This window comes from Engraulis encrasicolus, chromosome 13 (genome assembly GCF_034702125.1).
Source record: "Engraulis encrasicolus isolate BLACKSEA-1 chromosome 13, IST_EnEncr_1.0, whole genome shotgun sequence".
NCBI lineage: Eukaryota > Metazoa > Chordata > Actinopteri > Clupeiformes > Engraulidae > Engraulis > Engraulis encrasicolus.
In genome coordinates, this window is record NC_085869.1 from 38,868,089 (window position 1) to 38,887,168 (window position 19,080).

The 19,080-nt window shown below is 40.6% G+C and overlaps 1 protein-coding gene across 1 annotated transcript; it reads right to left on the bottom strand.

The window, feature by feature from the left end:
- Positions 1-15,108: 15,108 nt before the first annotated feature.
- On the bottom strand, positions 15,109-18,029 carry LOC134461126 (E3 ubiquitin-protein ligase TRIM35-like). The gene is made up of 6 exons (XM_063213891.1): positions 17,534-18,029; positions 17,162-17,257; positions 16,832-17,062; positions 16,371-16,393; positions 16,077-16,195; positions 15,109-15,720 (listed from the first exon to the last, which is right to left on the bottom strand). Exons 1-6 carry the CDS (start codon positions 17,933-17,935, stop codon positions 15,170-15,172), a joined length of 1,422 nt encoding a protein of 473 aa, XP_063069961.1. The 5' UTR covers positions 17,936-18,029; the 3' UTR covers positions 15,109-15,169.
- Positions 18,030-19,080: the final 1,051 nt, after the last annotated feature.

Here is a 19,080-nt window from a genome sequence, read left to right on the forward strand (position 1 = left end):
CTAAAAAGTTACCGGAAAGTCAGAAAACTCGCTGCATGACAACCAAATGTGCTCAGTAGACGCACGCTGCCCTGATTCAAAGCGACAAGGCTGTGCTTGGTCCAGCCTCTCTGCCCGCAGCTGGGGCTACTCAAATACTGTTCCAGAAATGTAAGGAGTAGAAAGTAACATAGGCCTACAGATATTTGTCAAAAAATGTAACGGAGTAAAGTAACGGCGTAAAAGTGAAAAAAAGCTTCTCAAATATTGTTCCAGAAATGTAAGGAGTAGAAAGTAACCTAGATAATTGTCAAAAAATGTAACGGCATAAACGTAAAAAACCGACAACATACCAGTTAAAATGAGTAGGCCTAAGTACATTTTATTTATGAAGCACATCTGAAAACAGCAAAAAAAAGTGTTGATTTACATACTAGATTACTAGATAGGCCTACTAGATACATTAAGGGAGAGGGGGGCACAAAGTAACGGTTTTTGCTTTTGAGCTGATATCTTCACATATAAGGCAGTTACATTATTTATTTTTTAACACATGAAACGTACACATCTCTGTTACATATTAGCACTGGTGGTTTGTTATAAAAACCTACCATTGCTTTACATTTTCACTGTTTGTGGAGGATGTAAAATGTTACATTTTACCCCACAGGTTGTGTAAGTTGTAACAGGGGGAGGATTAGTTGTAACACATGCTGAAATTATGTATTTAAAACAATGAATTCAGTATAATTTCACCACAAGTGTGTTTGTTTATAAATCTACGATACTTAAATGTACTTTCTTACCAAAGACACTAATAAAAAATAAATAAATAGGCTTTAGAGGCTTTAATTGTATTAGTCATTAAAAATCACAAAATCCAATCTCACAGTATAGCTTAATAATAACTTTTATAAACACTTATTATGAATAATATGTAAAAAAATAGAGCCATACTTCAAATAAGATGTGATAGGTTTGCATTTGTGTGCCAATTTTATTTCACCTTTATTTTACCATTGACAAGAATGAGAATTTCACTGAGATTTACCGTGTTACAACTAGCCCCCTTAGCCTCAGCCATGATTGTTGTCAACCTAGCACTGGCTACGAAGTGGCAACAACCTTCATTATGGTATCATTTTGTAACTGAGAAAACACAGTATCCGGCAATATCGGAATAGTTTTGGTAGCTTGTACCCTTGCTTCACTAAACAAAAAACAAGCGACGTGGAAAAAAATACTTTCAGGGTGCTAAAACACACTTTGTGGAATAACTCGATGAAATCTCAACGAAAATGTTTGAAACTTTTCTGAAGGCTTCTGTTGACTGAAACAATCGTGTCTACAGAAGTAGGCAGAAAATGATTGGTCCGTCATGATAAAAAGTCCGTGTTACATCTTGCCCCCCATTAGTTTGTGCCCCGTGCTCCCCTACTAGAGAGAGAGAGAGAACGCGCTCCTATGCAGTGTTAATGTAGCGATTTCACTTCTCTCTCTCTCGCTCTTAGTGTTTTTGTTTTACTGTAGCCATGGACTTAACACGGGTGCAGGGGTTCTATAATGTTTTCCGACACCGTTATTTTTTCTGCCTCATGCACGAACTATTTATTGTCATTCAGTTTGTGCCATTATTAGGCCTAGGCCTATATGAATCGCGGGTAAATCAGTTTTACCACATATTTAGACTTCGAACAAAAGAAATAGGCCTAGGACACACGGGAATAATAGGATATAAAATAGGCAGCCTGACTGGATCGATGGACGATTTCCAACAATAAAAGACATGCTATGAAACAAAATAGGCAGCTACCAGCTTATTCAATTAATAAAACTATAGCCCAAGAACATTGCCTCGCCGGGCAGAGAGAGAGAGAGAGAGAGAGAGAGAGAGAGAGAGAGAGAGAGAGAGAGAGAGAGAGAGAGAGAGAGAGAGAGAGAGGTCCTATGCAGTGTTAATGTAACGATTTAACTTCTCTCTCTCTCTCTTTACTGTAGCCATGGACTTAACACAGGTGCATGGGTTCTGTAATGTTTTCAACACTGTTATATGCATAGTGCTCTGGCTCATGCGCGAACTTTGTTGTCATTCAGAATCAGAAACATCAAAGTGTCGGCAGACAGCATTCTCTTGTTGCTGGTGCTTCGCATCTAAAAAGTTACCGCCCAAGAACATTGCCTCGCTGGGCAGAGAGAGAGAGAGAGAGAGCGCGCGCTCCTATGCAGTGTTAATGTAACGATTTAACTTCTCTCTCTCTCTCTTTACTGTAGCCATGGACTTAATACAGGTGCATGGGTTCTTTAATGTTTTCAACACTGTTACACTGTTGTTGTCAAAAAATGTAAGGGCGTAAACGTAGGCTAAATTGTCAAAAAATGTAACGACGTAATCGTAAAAACAACAACAACATACCAGTAAAAACGAGTAAGTACATTTTATTTATAGATTTACATGTTTAAATCAACAAAAAACAAAACTTAACAGCTGATTTAGGCCTATTTAAATAGGCTAGACAAAACCGTTAAAATGAACATATTTAAATAGACAAAACCGTTAAAATGAGCATTAAAAAAGCTGATTCTAAGAAAACCCGCATTAAAAAAGCTGATTACATTTCTAATATAGGCAGACTGAAGGGACCTTTAGTTGAAACCTAAGGATCTTTAGTTCAATTTTAAGGACCTTTCGTAGGCTTTTGCGGTAGACGGACCGTCCTCGACTAAAGATCCCCTGCCTTATACTAATGGTCCAACGTTTTGTTCGAATGGTCCCCTCTCAAGAATCCATTCGACGAAAAGACCTGTACCCCTCAGGGACAGTGTAATAGTGTAACCCTGTCCAAGAATGTTGAACAGCATAAGTGGATATTACACGTTATAACATATTGCTTTACACTAGCTGACTGATGTAACAGGGGCAGTGAAATAGTGTAACAGTGTAATGCTGGTTTAATTGGTCTTCAGGTTGCCATCATGTCCTTCCTGGAGGAAGTGTTCAGTAAAGACCTGAGTCGTATACAGCCAGCCCCAGGCCCTCACAGACACCATCTTCAGCTGTCTGGAGCTCCATGTCACCCAGCTCCTGGATCAACTCTAGATCCCTTAAATCTTTACCAGGGACAGACCAGGGACCAAAAAATGTCCCCCATTTTAATATTTGATTTCATTTGATTTTAATATGATTTTGATTTGGTTTTAAACGTGGATGGGGGATAGAAACGGGCATAAGGACATAAGTTCACTCTAGTTCAGTCCAATGAAATTCATGATTGACCTTTTAATGGATTGCCGTCAGAATGGAAATCAGAGCCAGAATTCTAGCATATCATCTATTAACCCTATCCAGACTGGGGGGGGGGGGTGAGAATGGCGTGAAGCCTGCAACAGCATCTGTGAGGCGCACAGAGTGCCAATGGTACATGGAAATATGCCAATTTTGATGTTCTCTGGTATTATACAAAAACATGGGCCCCACATTAACTGGTTGTAACAATAGGTGCCACATGCAGACATTAGGCCCTCCATACTTGAGGTATACAGTAGTTCCTCAACAGTTAAACATGTTGCATTTTGCAAGTCTCTGGCAGTGTTCCTGCTGTGCTACCTGGCACGTAGACGGAGATAGCAATCCTGCAGCTGGGTTGTAAACCCCCCAATGCCATGTCACCTAGTGTACTAGGGTGCCTTCTGGTATCTCCTGCAAGCTCTAACACTGTTAGGTGTGGCAAGAAGTCTTGCTGTGTCTCCCAGCACATTGATGTGCCATCTTGGATGAGCAGCACCACCTGAGCGACGTCAGTGGGTGATAAACACTGCCTCATGGTACATCCAGGGGTGTCCCACCATCAGAATACTAAATTGACCAGAAGAAAAGCAAGTAAGGATGATGACAGACACTAATAGCAGAATAACTAGGCCTATATTTTGGGCGTGTTTTCGTTATTGCCTCTAAATTCTACCTAATCCCTGTTCAATTTTCACAACAACAAAAATTTGGAATAGCAGCACATTAGTTTGGTCTACCCTTTATTTTTGCGTACTTTTCAGTTTTAATTTATTTTTTTATTTCGTCTTAGGTCCCTGTAAACGAGACAGTGTTGCATATCATCATTGCCAAGCAAAAACTTATACCCATACTTATATATATTTAAATAAATAAATCCATTCATTAATTCATAAATACATGGCCCAAATGTTAATATTTTCATCATTATGTAGGCCTATTTTAGCTTCTAAACTTGTACTATATCACAGTGTGTTTGCCTGTTCATGTTACAAATCCACAGATATTCACATTACTACAGGTTTGAATACCACCCTTACCAGCACCATAGGTGCCGGAAAGGGGGATGCAGTGGTGCATTTGCATCCCTACTTTTGGACTCCCTACGTGAGGCTTTCTCATTTTTTTGCTGCAGACAAATGAGTGGAGTGCAGCAGCAGTAACATTTTTAAGAAATAAAGAATCAAGAAAAAGGAATGCACCACCACTTTAAAACTCGTTCCAGCGCCCTTGACCAGTACCTTCATCCATGGCTGAAGTGCCCTTGAGAGGTCACCTAACCCCACATTGCTCCAGGGCCTGTAACCAACACCCTGTATAGCCTACATAGCTATAAGTCACGTTGGATTAAAAAAGTGTCAACTAAGTACAATGCAATGTAATATAATGCAGTGGGTATCTGCTCTGAAGAGGGAGTTCTGCCTGCAATCTACAATCTGCAAACGTGAAAGACGTGTGAAGAAGTAGTGTTCTATGGCGAATGCAGTGTTTATGTGCTTGTTAATGTGCAGTTGCAGGGCGGGTTAACATGCATGCCCTCTGTAGAACTACCTGATCTGCCATCTAGTGGTCATCTGCAGGAAGGACACACTGACTGCTGACATGATACCACATTACACTTACACTTTTATCTAAAGAGATATGATTACTCAGTAGCCTCCACTGTATTGGTTTCTACTCTGGAGCAATATGGGGTGTTAGAGCCGAGAACTGAAACTGCGTTACTCTCAGTGACTGAAGCTCTAAGGACTGCAAGAACGGAAGGACTATCCTCGGTCCTCATACTACTAGACCTGTCTGCAGCCTTTGACACAGTCAACCACAAGATCCTCCTGAGGATACTCACAGCCATGGGAATCACAGGCGTTGTCCACTCATGGTTCAACTCCTACCTCTCTGGACGCGCCTTCAGTGTGTCATGGCAAGGGAAGCTGTCTACGACTCACACCCTCTCCACAGGCGTACCCCAAGGATCAGTGCTGGGACCCCTTCTGTTTGCAATATACACCTCCTCCCTGGGACGTGTCATTCAAACACATGGGTTCTCCTACCACTGCTATGCTGATGACACCCAGATGTACCTGTCGTTCCGTCCAGAGGACACCACGGTTTCGGAACGCATCTCTGCCTGCCTCACCAATTTGTCAACATGGATGAAGGACCACCACCTACAGCTGAACCTGGCCAAGACAGAGCTCCTGGTGATCCCAGCTAAAGAGTCGCTCAGTCACAACATCAACCTCAAGATAGGCTCCACCATCGTGACCCCAAACAAAGTCGCCAAAAACCTTGGCGTCATGATTGATGATGAGCTGTCATGCTCCAACTACATCAACTCGGTCACCCGGACCTGTCGACTCCAGATGTCCAACGTACGGAATATCAGACCTGTGCTGACACAATATTCTACACAACGACTGGTCCAGGCCACGGTCCTGTCCTGCGTTGACTACTGCAACTCACTCATGACAGGTCTACCTGCTTGTGCGCTAAAGCCTCTGCAGATGATGCAGAATGCGGCGGCATGGTTGATATTCAATCAACCCAAAAGGACCCATGTTACTCCTCTGTTTATTGAGTTGCAATGGCTACCAATTGCCGCCCAGATCAAGCACAAAGCTTTGACCCTTGCCTACAAAACCATTGCAGGAACAGCCCCAGCTTATCTGAAGGACCTACTAACGCCTTATGTTACTGGAAGAGAACTGCGCTCATCCAGCACAAGCCGTCTGACTCTGCCATCCAGTCGCTCTAGGTACTCCCAGTCAAGATTGTTCTCCGTTGTGGTACCCAAGTGGTGGAACAGTCTCCCAGAGGCAGCAAGACTAAGCACATCTCTTGCAGCCTTCAAGAAACAACTAAAGACATTCCTCTTTCGAGAGAATCTACTAGACTAATGCTTGAACTGGCCTTGCCTCAGGGCAGACTCCTGACATGATGTTTAGTTTAGTTTGTGTGTGTGTGTTTGTGTGTGTGTGTACTCGTTATTTACTCTTTATACAAAAAAAAAAAATAATAACCCCTCTTTGCAACTGCACTTGTTGTTCTGTATATCTCCTGTGCACTTTGTATTTGCTTGTGATGTTGGTTTGATTATGTCCTCTTTTGAAAGTCGCTTTGGTTATAAAGCGTCTGCCAAATGCAATGTAATGTAATGTAGAGCCATTGTCTATGTTTAAGGAATATGTGTATGTGGTTAGATTTTATATTTTATAATTCATATTTTGGAGAATTGCAGAGTTAATTTAGAAACTTGGGAATTATTGTATGCATATTTAGCATTATACGAATTCATTTTGTAATGTAGAAGTTTACCTATTTATATAAGGCACCTGAAAAAAGGGTGCTGAATGCCTGAGCCCTTTTTGGGGTCTATTTGACCCCAATCGATGTTTAACGCCTGAAAAATATATGAAGTACATATTTCTTCGACCTCATCTTTGATGACTTTTCCTAAATAGATGGGATAAATGTGAAAAAAGTGAAATTTCCACAAAAATGTTTTTCCTAAGTGCTGTACACATTTTGGTTACATCCGTGTTCCTTGGGGTCAATTTGACCCCAATTTATTCTAGTGTATAAAACATAAATGGAACATCCATATTTTGCAAATAAATGTTAAAATCTGTTTAGATAATGTGAAATACATGAAAATAAGCTATTCAGCCATGTTTCTTTGGAACATTTTCCTTTTGTTTTGGCCCTGATAAATAAAAATACTAATGATATGGGGGAGGCCTAAAACGTATTCACGACAACATTTTTGAACAGTGGTGGCTAGTACAGCATTGGCATTTTGACAAAATCCACCAACTGAACCTTGTTGTGCCTGTAGCACCATCATGGCACCCCCCACAGCAACCCCCCCCCCCAACCCTGTACCCTGTGAGCTACTTTTGCACCATCCCACTACACACACACACTAGCATAAGATGGGTCATATAGTCAGCATTGCTGTGCATGCTGTTCTGTGCCCAGCATACATAATTAGAAGTGATTGTATATTTGAAGAGACTCTTTATGATTGTGATCCAAAGATTGAAATGGACTGCTCTGATGGTGACAAGCCGTTGTACTTCTTTAGGTGGATGCGATCTCAAGGCTAGTTGCTATGTTGAGAGATATAATGGTGCTATTCTTCTCCTCTGTTCAGTGTGTTGTTTCAAATTGACATAGGTGTCTGCAGCATTGATTATAAACTGGTGCTACCTGACATAGAGAAGGAAGGACCTTCCAGGAACAGCAACAGCTGTAACTTTTGTGAAGGACATACACATTGACGTCCATACCACAAGTTCTCCAGTGGGCATAAATAGTGAATAGAAGTGAACATACAAGTTGCTAGCCCTGTTCCTTCAAACCTTACCCCACTACCATTAACATGTAATGCGTATACAAGGAGCACATGCAAACCTTTTCTTCCTTATGTGCACACTAATTCAAGCGCAGAAATCATGTAGAAAACAATGCTTTTCTATGATGTTCCCAAAACTCTTTTGGTTGGCAATGCATCCATGTTCTTACCTAACTATTATACTTGTGTGATAAATACACATTCAAACATTCAAAGAAAATAAATGTTGGACTTAAAAAACCCTCTGAATGTTTGGGAATATGTCTATTTCTTTTATGGTCAAATTGACCCATATGTTAATAGATAGACACTATCCTTGATAATCAAATTTGTTTTTTCTTTTCAAATGTTATAAGTAATAGAAATTCACTTTTAGGGAGTGTATGGAGCCACTAAAATTCCAACAACATGTGTCCATCTGTTTTTAGACCAATTAATGACATTTTATTGCTATTTTTCTAAATTTCGCCTAGTCATGGATCAAGTTTTTTTGGTGTGTGGGCTATGTGTGGGGGTGCTAGGATATATTTAAAGGACTTTTTATGTCACCAACAGTGACACATACATATACATACATAATACATATCTGACACATAAACATGTGCCAAAATGTTGTTTTCTACTGATTTTGTAGACATTTAAGTGGTCGGGGTCAAATTGACCCCAAGGATCACGGATGTTCCAAAATTTGAGGGTAACAGGAGGGTTAAGAAAAGCTGCCCTCAGCCTATACAAACCTAAATATCTCAGCTTCTGAAGAACATTAAAGTATGCACTAAGTTGCATTTAAACGCGAAGACCCATATCTTTCATTAGAATGTGTTCATTCATCTCAAACAAACAGAGATTTTTAATAAAGTTGTCTCAAATCTCATGAGCCTGAATGTTGCGTAATGCAGCTCCAGGTGCCTGGGCCAATGTTGCACAACACAGCATCAGGCATCAATTGGTTAATGGGCACCAATTTCAGTTGGAAGGGGTGAACTCTTTTGACTTTTGGAACAATTGGAAGTGATTTTATCCAATTGCCAGCATTTATCATGACACACTCTATATAATGTGCCATTGCCAAACGTCAACCAGCTAGACAACAAAGGAACATATTTACAGTATTTCTACTTGGCACACACACATACACACACTCATGTGGCATACAGTAAACATAAATTTAAATATGATGGTATTAAATCAGAAAGTGCTGATATGCAGAGACCGTTCTCTACCTTTCTGTAGTCAGTCCCACATCAGACACACACACATCAGCTATAACTGTGCTGTTCTACTCTTAATGAATATAAAATTGTACAAAATGGAAATTGTTGAATGCAAATTGCAGAGACAGCCTTCATCAAAACTCATTGTTCTATCCTGGTTAAACCCATAAAACACTTAGTAAATCTCTCCATCAGATTTCCACAAAACTGGAAACAAGCTATTATTACAGCATTTTTTAAGTTGGGTGCAAAAGACCAGGCTTGTAACTACACCACATTCCACATTATTACGCAAATGACATTTTTTGCAGTTTTCCCAAATAATCAATACAAATTACAGTCGTCATATTTTTCAAGTCATCAGCCATTAGAGTACAATTTAAACGTTTTTGAATGAATTTTCCAATGATAACAGTATTTTTTAAAATAATAAAAAACTTAAAATGCCCAAAATGCTCTGTTCCAATTAATTACACAAAACAGTTTTGTAGTGTTGTAATCCAAATTTCTTTCTTTTTTTCCCCCATCTACATCAAAACAGTTGGCATTTGGTACCTTCAATACATTTCAATGTTCAAAACTTTGTTATAAGCTGTAACTGGAATGCTGCATTTAACATTGAAGTCAATGGCAGGGCATTGCATGGGAGTTCTGGAAGCCCAGATATCCTTGATGCTTTGCCCTCAGCTGTTTTTTTTTGTTTGGTCGGGTGACCCACACTTCACTCTTATATATACCCGTAGATTTCCATGCCACGTTTAGGTGCTTTGGAGATGATGACATTCTAACTCACCAGACATAACATCCCATTCATTTTCAATGGGGTTTTATGTTTGGTGAGTTAAAATGTCGATACCACCAAAGCACCTAAACGTGGCATGGAAATCTACAGGTATATTGAAGAGTGAAGTGTGGGTCACCAGACCAAACAAACAAAAACAGCTGAGAGCAAAGCATCAAGGATATCTGGGCTTTCATAACTCCCATGCAATGCCCTGCCATTGACTTCAATGTTAAATGCAGCATTCCAGTTACTAAGACAAAGAGTTTATCATCAAGTATTGAACATTGAAATGTAATTTAGAAGGTACCAAATTCCAACTGTTTTGATGTAATTGGGAAACAAAGAAAGAAATTTGTATTTGAACTCTTCAAAACTACTTTGCGTAATAATGTGGAACAGAGCATTTTAAGTTTTTTATTATTTTAAAAAATACCGTTATCATTGGAAGGTTCATTCAAAAACGTTTTAATTGTACTCTAATGGCTGATGACCTTGAAAATTATGACGACTGTGTTTGTATTGATTATTTGGGGAAACAGCGAAAAATATCAGTTGCGTAATAATTTGGAATGCGGTGTATAGACCAATTTCTATACTGCCTGCTCTTTCCAAAATTTTAGAAAAGGTTGTTACAGAGCAATTAATAGACCATCTTGAGGGTAATGGTCTTATTAGCAATAAACAGTTTGGTTTTAGACCAGGATACTCAACAGAATTGGCGAACTGTTACCTGACAGAGAACATTAAGAGTAGTCTAGACAGACGTAATGTTGTGGGGGCTGTATTCATAGACCTTAAAAAGGCCTTTGATACGGTAAACTTCAACATACTTCTAAACAAACTCTGCACTTTTAATATTTCTAAAGGCGCCATAAGCTGGTTTGCTTCATACCTTCAGGTCAGGATTAACACACAGCTTTCACTGCCATTAGCTGCAAACTTGGGCATTCCGCACGGCTCAATCTTGGGGCCTCTGCTCTTCAGTCTACATAAATGACTGGCCCAACTGCTGTCAGTCATTCAAGTGCCAAATGTACGATGACAATACAGTGATTTATGCATCAGCCAGAACATCAAGCGCAGCAGACATTTTGACTAAGGAGATGGAAGATGTATCCCGCTGGCTCAAAGACAACCATCTCACTCTTAACATCAAAAAGACAGTATCTATAAGAGGGAAAGCCTTGTGCTCCATCAAAATTGACCAGGACACAATTGACAAAGTCAATGAGTTGAAATGTTTAGGAATAATCTTAGACTCTCAGCTTAAGTTTAGAAAACACATTGAGAAACTCACTGCAACGCTCCGAACAAACTTGAACTGTTTTAGAATGATAAGGCATCATATACCTGTTAAAGCAGCCTTACTGTTTTTTCATGCCATGATAATGTCTCATCTATCTTATTCCATTACTGTATGGGGCCAAGCCTCCCAGATATCAATTAAACCTGTTTTATCATTATACAAACATATACTGGATCAGAAACCAATGAGGTGGCACCACTGCCTCATAGTAAAGAAATATAACTTCTTAAGCTTTGAGAATTTTATGAAGTTTTCTTATCTTAAACTAATTTTTAAATTTGCAAATAATCTTGCTCCTGCTGTACTATGTCCTTTTGTAACAAAAAATAAGCACAAGAAGGGTTGTAAAAACAAGAGGAGCCAACAGCAACTGCACAGCAGAAGTGCGCAAAACTTCATTTGGCCAGTCGAGTTTCTCAGTTATTGGAACTCAAATGTGGAACAACTTACCAACAGTAATAAAAAACACTGAGTTTGAAACATTTAACAGACAACTGAAACACTGACTGAAGGAAAACCAAACATATAATCATCACAATACACAATAGATAACACATACACATGCACACACAGCATATGTCACACCCATCTTATTGTTTTTTTTCTTTCTGCATATGCTTTTAATGTTATAGCATATCATTGTATAATGAACTTTATATTTTGTGAAATTGTTTAGTCTAGGTGACATATATTTTATTAGTAGCTAGCCTGACCAGGGACTGAGGTTGCAAATTAGCTATCTAGCCACAAACCTTATATGTACTCACATCTGCAGGCTGTGTCATGGCCTTGCCATATCATGTTTGTAATAATGTGCACTGCATTGTCCCTGCTAAATAAACTACAAATAAAATAAAATAAGATTTCAGGACAATGTTTGTGTGTGTGATGTAATTTGCTCAGTTGTGAAATGGAACGTTGTGATGAGATATGAACTGAGCTACTCTACATGTACTCTTAGTGAGGCCTTCCCAGGAGCATCCTCAGAGGACAGGCTGTAAGGCCCACTGACCTGAATATGGAGGACGGCGTATGTTGGATTCATAACTAAAGCAATGACTGGGGGCAGGAAATTAGACAATTTTTGGGTGGAACAAGCAAGTAGAGTGCCATTTCCCATGTATCTCTATGGGAGACTTGAAAAGCATCTGCATAGAAATTCTTGCAGAGTCAGCTTTTTTTTTTTTTTTTCTTTTTTTTTTTGCTAGTTTCCTGTCCCTTTCAATTCCCCCATTTTTTTTGGCAGACCCGTTATTTTAGAGAGCTATTACATTGTTTAAAGGACCAATGACCATTGTTAGTTTGGTTGATTGACAGTTAGAATTGTTTTGGTGTCGGCTTACCAGTGCTTGTTCTCAGCGTTACTAAGGTACACTACGCTTTCAGAAATTTGGGACAGAAGTATTCTCGCAGAATTCAGTCGAGAAGGATTCAAAACCATTAAACGGAGTTCTACAGAAGCCTTGTGTCCTCTATATTTAGGTCAGTGATAAGGCCATAATTATGATGGTCTTGCAGGAAAAGACTCCACATAACAGTGCTGCTCTAGATTTTTAAAATGTATATGTTACCCTTACTAAAGTCTTAACTGGCAAGATCCTCAAAGGAAACACCCAGGTGTTAAAGCATGGGAACACTCTCTCAGTGAAAGTGTGTGTGAAGGTGTGTAGGGGTGTGCTATTATCAGGGTCAGTGAATGAGAGCATTCCTCTGTTCCAGTCCAGCTGCACTCTGATCCTCTGGGGTTTCCGCTTCACTGTGAGGAGAGTGGGGGCCTGTGGTGGGACACATGCTCCATAATTACCATCATTATGCCACACATACCACAGCCCACTCTTAGAGGCATAGTCTCCCTTCCTCTGGTGAGACTCTGTCATCACACCTACACTCCACCCTGGGTTCTCCCCAATCTCCACATCCCAGCAGTGTGTCCCTGAGTTAAAGCCCTCAGAGCCCATCACACTGGTATACCCATCAAATCTCTCTGGATTATCAGGAAGCTGCTGTATATCACCACGTTTCACACTGGTTAGATCCTCAGACAGGATGAGTGATGAGTGTGCAGTGTTGGGATCCAGAGTGACAGGAGCTGCAGAGAGGAAGAACACACATGAGCTGAACACTGAGATGTGTGTTAGGGATGGGGTTAATGGTGTGTGTGTGTGTGTGTGTGTGTGTGTGTGTGTGTGTGTGTGTGTGTGTGTGTGTGTGTGTGTGTGTGTGTGTGTGTGTGTGTGTGTGTGTGTGTGTGTGTGTGTGTGTGTGTGTACTGTACTCACTGTATTGTACAATCTTCTGCATCTTCTCCCAGTTTCTGAACTTCAGGTTGCCCAGGTGCTTTGCCATATTGATCAGAGCTCCTGAAAGCCTCTCTGGATAATCCTGCAGTGTGCACTGGGCTCTGGAATAACANTCAGGAGTCAGTGCTGCTGTGGGTTTTGGAGAAGAGAGAGAGAGAGAGAGAGCAATAGAGAGACAGAGAAACAGAGAGAGAGAGACAGAGAGGCGGTGGCACATAACTCACCTTTCCACTGTGCTCTTGTAGTTCTGGGAAATAAAATGTATACACAATCATGAACGTCACATCATGATATTTACATTGCCTTTCATACTTTAATTTAGCTATGCCTCTCCTATCATGTTTCCTAACAGCACAAATAATATAGCTTTTAAAGGCTAGATGCTGCTAACTCTTCATCATTACCGAGCATGCTATACTAATGTATAGGCCTATGTAGTGTTGACTTGTGATCTCACCTTCCGGTCATGTGTGAACAATAAATGCATCGCGTGTATGGATGGATGGATATTTATTATTATAAATAATAATATCATACAATATCATACAATAATAATAATAGCACTCCAGTAGGTCTATAACACAGATGTATACCTTTAAGTTTAAGCCTAAATAATTAGGCTATTCGCAAAATACAGAACTTCCAGGCTATTGCAAAACCATCATGCAGTGATTGCTATAATGTGAACTATTGTTACCTGCAGGAATGTGACATCATCAGCTTCCATCTCCTCCTGGCTCTGATTGTGTCTGAAAGAGATGAGATACGTGCTATTTTTCGGAGTTAAGCACGAGGGGTGTGGTAATATTTCAGAGGGGAGAATGCGCGCAGGATGAAAGCGCGTAAAAGGTGCGTGCGTAAAACCGACTTCAGTGGAGAGGGGAGAATTCCGCCCTTTACGCCTACAGACAATTTTCTCTAGAGATGAATGATTACTCAGTAACCTACATTGTATTGGTTATCTCTGGATCAATTGGGTTCATGGAGAGACAACCCACACTGCCAGTAGGGGTTTAAATGTGCTTCCCCAACTCTGAGTAGATTTAACACAACTGTCTAATCATTAGTCCGCAGCTCCTCAAACATACTGCCCTGTGTCAAATGCCAGGGCCCAGATGACTGCCACAGGAACACAGAAATGACTCCAGTGCACATGATCTGTTACTGATCTTGGGAACTCTTCCATCAGACGTGCTGACCTTTAACTAAAAGACTAACAACACATAGGCCTACTGCAGGTCTGACGTGTGACTACAAGAACTTGAGAACCAATACAGCGAACTGACCTGTGGTTCTAGCAGATACTCTGCTGAAATTAAGATGAAGGTAATCAAGGTGTCCCAAAGTAGCACACAGTGCCATGGGGAAAATAAGAAAGATAAAAAGTAACAGCCATTACACGTATTACGATGACATGCCCTTGTACAAATTTTGGGCTGATGATCTAGACATGAGGAACTATTGGAACTGATTTTATCCAAACACTAACGCTTATCATGACATACTATAGCCTATGTAATGTGTCATTGCCAAACTTCAACCAGCTAGACAACAAAAGAGCAGATTACACCTTTCATTTCCACATGGCCACAAAGGCCATTTTATTCACAATAGCTCCCACATTCCATACACACAGTACAGTAAATGTTAACTATTGATGATATTAAATCAAGAAGTGCTGAGCTGCAGGGACTTTTTTCTCTCCCTCTCTGTAGTCAGTCCTGCTCCAGATACACACACAATAAGCTCTACTACTCTGTTCATATCAAATATTGTACAAAATTAAAACCGTTGAATGTAAAACTGCAGACTGTGTGGCCATTCAAGGTGTGTGTGTGTGCGTGTGTGTGTGTATGCGCACGTGTGTGTGTGTGTGTGTGTGTGTGTGTGTGTGTGTGTGTGTGTGTGATGTCATTTTGGTTGTGAGATGGAACTATGTGATGTGACAGTTATGAGCTGTGCTGCTCTACTCTTACTGAGGCCTTCACTGGTAGCATCCTCAGAGGACAGGCATTACTGGCGATATTAAAGTATGGAAACACTCTCTCTGTGAAAGAGTGTGTGAAAGTGTGTATGTGTGTGTTACTATCAGGGTTGGTGAATGACAGCTTTCCTCTGTCCCAGTCCAGCTGCACTCTGATCCTCTGGAGTTTCTGCTGCACTGTGAGGAGAGTGTCAGGCTGTGGTGAGGCACATGCACTATATTTACTATCTTTATACCACACAAACCACAGTCCACTCATGGAGGTGTTCTTTCCCTTCCTCTGGAGAGACTCTGTCACCACACCCACAATCCACCGTGTGTTCTCCCCTACCTCCACATCCCAGCAGTGTGTCCCTGAGTTAAAGCCCTCAGAGCCTACCACACTGGCAAACTTATCAAATCTCTCTGGATTATCAGGAAGCTGTAACTGTATCTCATCACCACGTCTCACACTGGTCAGATCCTCAGACATGATGAGATTGGCTTTTGCTGTGTTGGGATCCAGAGTGACAGGAGCTGCAGAGAGGGAGAACACACACAAGCTGAACACTGAGTGGTATGTGTTAGGGATGTGAGTGATGGTCATTATTTTGTGTATGTGTGTGCGCTTGCATGTGTGTGTGTGTGTGTGTGTGTGTGTGTGTGTGTGTGTGTGTGTGTGTGTGTGCTTGTGTGCTTGTGTGTGTGTGTGTGTACTCACTGCATTAAACCACATACTGTAAATAAATGGTATTATACATATACATATTTATTATAAACAAATAATATACATGTGTGTGTGTGTGTGTGTGTGTGTGTGTGTGTGTGTGTGTGTGTGTGTGTGTGTGTGTGTGTGTGTGTGTGTGTGTGTGTGTGTGTGTGTGTGTGCTCACTGTATTGTACAATCTTCTGCATCTTCTCCCAGACTCTGAACTTCAGGTTGCCCAGGTGCTTTGCCACATTGATCAGAGCTCCTGAAAGCCTCTCTGGATCCTGCAGTGTGCACTGGGCTCTGGAATAACATTCAGGAGTCAGTGCTGCTGTGGGTTTTGGACAAGAGAGAGAGAGAGAGAGAGAGAGAGAGAGAGAGAGACAGAGACAGAGACAGAGACAGATGTAGAGACACAGAGAGAGAGAGAGAGACAGAGACAGAGACAGAGACAGAGAGGAGGTGGCACATAACTCACCTTTCCACTGTGCTCTTGTAATTCTGGGAAATAAAATATATACACAATTATGAACGTCAAAACATGATATTTCAAATGCCTTTCATTATGGCTAATTTAGCTATGCCTCTCCTCATGTATCCTAGCAGCACACATAATATAGCTTTTAAAGGCAAGGTGCGGCTAACTCCTCATTATTACTGTGCATGCTAATGTAGGCTTAGTGTTGACTTGTGATGTCTCACCCCTCCTGCCACGTGTCAACAATAAATCTATAGAGTGTGTATGGATGGATGGATATTTATTATTATAAATAATAATATCATACAATAATAGCACTCCAGTATAATAGTAGTGTATAATCGATATGTGCGTATATAGGCCTATCTTTATGTTTAAGCCTAAATCATTTTTCTCAAAATACAGAACTTCCAGGCTATTGCAAAACCATCATGCAGTGATTGCTACGGAACTATTGTTACCTGCAGGAATGTGACATCATCAGCTTCCATCCCCTCCTCTATGGCTTTGATTGTGTCTGAAAGAGATGACATCTCTCTGGTCATTTTCTCAATCTTCTCTTTCATCATCTTACTCTTCTGCTCCTCTTCCTCCCTCAGTGCAGCTATCCTGGTTGCCTCTTCATCTCGTAGAAACTGGTGAAGCTTCTCAATCTCCTCCTTGATCTGCTTCTCTGTGTTGAATACCTGAGTCTGGTGTAAAATACAGCATGTGATCAGTCCATTACATTTATTTTTTGTGGTCATGGTACACATTCAGACAAATTTGTTTTGTTTTGTTTACTGTCTCACCTGTATGTGAGCTGTTATTTGGTCACAGGTGAGTTTATCCTCTTCGAATGTCTTCAGTTTCTCTTGCAGGGACAATAGTTTGATCTTGAGTTCCTCCTGAAATATAAACATATGTTAGCATGACAACCAACCACACAGTCACTGTAAAAGTGGCTCTAAATAGAGACTTTTTATGCTGTCAGTCATACTCTTTGATGACTTTATTCCATTAAAAGTTGATTACTAATACATTTTTAAAAATCAAAAATAGCCTCAAATGACTGCACAGTCACTCATATTATATGTTAATGAAATTATTTATAATGCAACAAGGGTATATTAAACAATGTTAACAATGTCAATGTAAGGTTTTGTGAACTATTTGGAGAATACCTTAATGTCAAGTGCAGCTTCATCGATGGGATTGAAGTTGTGGCCTCTGTGTAGTTTTGAGGTCTGACACACCACACATACAGGCTGTTTATCCTCCAGACAGAAGAGCTTGAGTTTCTCACTGTGCAGGCTGCAGAGCACCTCAGACCCTGCTGCAGCTCTTTGACTTCTCTCCCGTAAGAAGGTCTCACACAGGTTTTTCAATGTTAGGCTGACTGGTGGGTGATCCATTGATGATCTCCTCCTGCAGACAGGACATTCTCTGGATCCTTTGGTGTTCCAGAACTGCTGCAGACAAACTTTACAGATGCTGTGACTACAGGAGAGGACGACAGGATCCTTGAAGATTTCACAGCACACAGGACAGGAGAAATCCTCTTCAGAGAAAGATTTAGATGCCATAGCGTTCACAGACTCATGGAACAATTTCTCAATGTGGTTTCACTTTCATGTTCCCACTGTAAAAGGCTATCAGTCTGTGAAAGGAAATGCAGGGAAAGATTTGGATACCATTGTTGGTGGTTGACTTGTGAAAGGAAGAACGGTATACAAACAATGGGGTTTCACTTTAGAATACAAAGTTTGAAAGACAGGATAGCCCCTGAGAGGCAATAAACACATAGGTCTAGACAATAAAGCCGACTTGACTAGACTTGACATTGTAAACCGACTTACAGAAGACATGGATGCTTATTTAAAGACATAACATCTAAACAAAAGGCTGTTGACTATTGATTTATTTTAAAGAAGGCGGAGGTAAACACTCACCTTTTTCACATTTACACCGAACAGCAGTCAGTACACTCCACTTGTTCCCCACTTCCTCATTCAACACAGGTGAGCAAGTGGGAGGGGCTTTGGACCAAGAGGAGGATTCTTATCGGTAACCACAACTATAGCATGAGAGAGGGAGAGGGGAGCAAGGGACAAAGGTAGGCTATGAGTGGGGTTCTTGTGTCGTTCAGACTTATTCAGTATATCATATCTGGAGATGGAGTGTGATTTCACATGTTAATCTGTGAATTATACATCTCTTTATGACACACAAATCAAGACTACAGTATTTATTAGGGAGCCATAAGTGTAATTTACTTTTCTGGACACAAATGTGTGGACACAAACTCAAACTACAGCAGTGTAGCTCATTTATCACATGTGGATGTTGGCTTCCAGACAAACACACATCAATACAGTAGGTTTCACGTAATTCTAGACATACATTTATTAACAGTGGCAGAGTTGTGCATTGCCATTATGCCTCCAGAGTATGTGTGTGTACAAGAGACGGGTGATTCCAAAGGTCACCACTACAGGTAGGGTGAGATAAAGACAATGTCTTGAGATCTTACTGTAACAGCCTCAAGTTGTCACTCCGTCTCTCACTTAGAAGTTAGGCTATATTAAATTTGTCTTGATTGAGGCTCATTTTATCTTTTTGCTGTGTCAACAGGGCAGAGTGACAGACAGACAGACGAGTAAATAAAGTGACAGACAGACAGGCAGAGCGGTGGGTGTTGCTGTCAATTGTTGACTTATTACATACTGCC

Excerpts from the sequence above, each read along its gene's own strand:
- LOC134461126 (XM_063213891.1), bottom strand. The coding sequence starts at position 17,935 with ATGGCATCTAAATCTTTCTCTGAAGAGGATTTCTCCTGTCCTGTGTGC. Across the intron at positions 17,063-17,161 it reads AAATAACAGCTCACATACAG|ACTCAGGTATTCAACACAGA; the intron begins GTGAGACAGTAA and ends ATTTTACACCAG. Across the intron at positions 16,394-16,831 it reads ATGATGTCACATTCCTGCAG|AATTACAAGAGCACAGTGGA; the intron begins GTAACAATAGTT and ends TTTATTTCCCAG.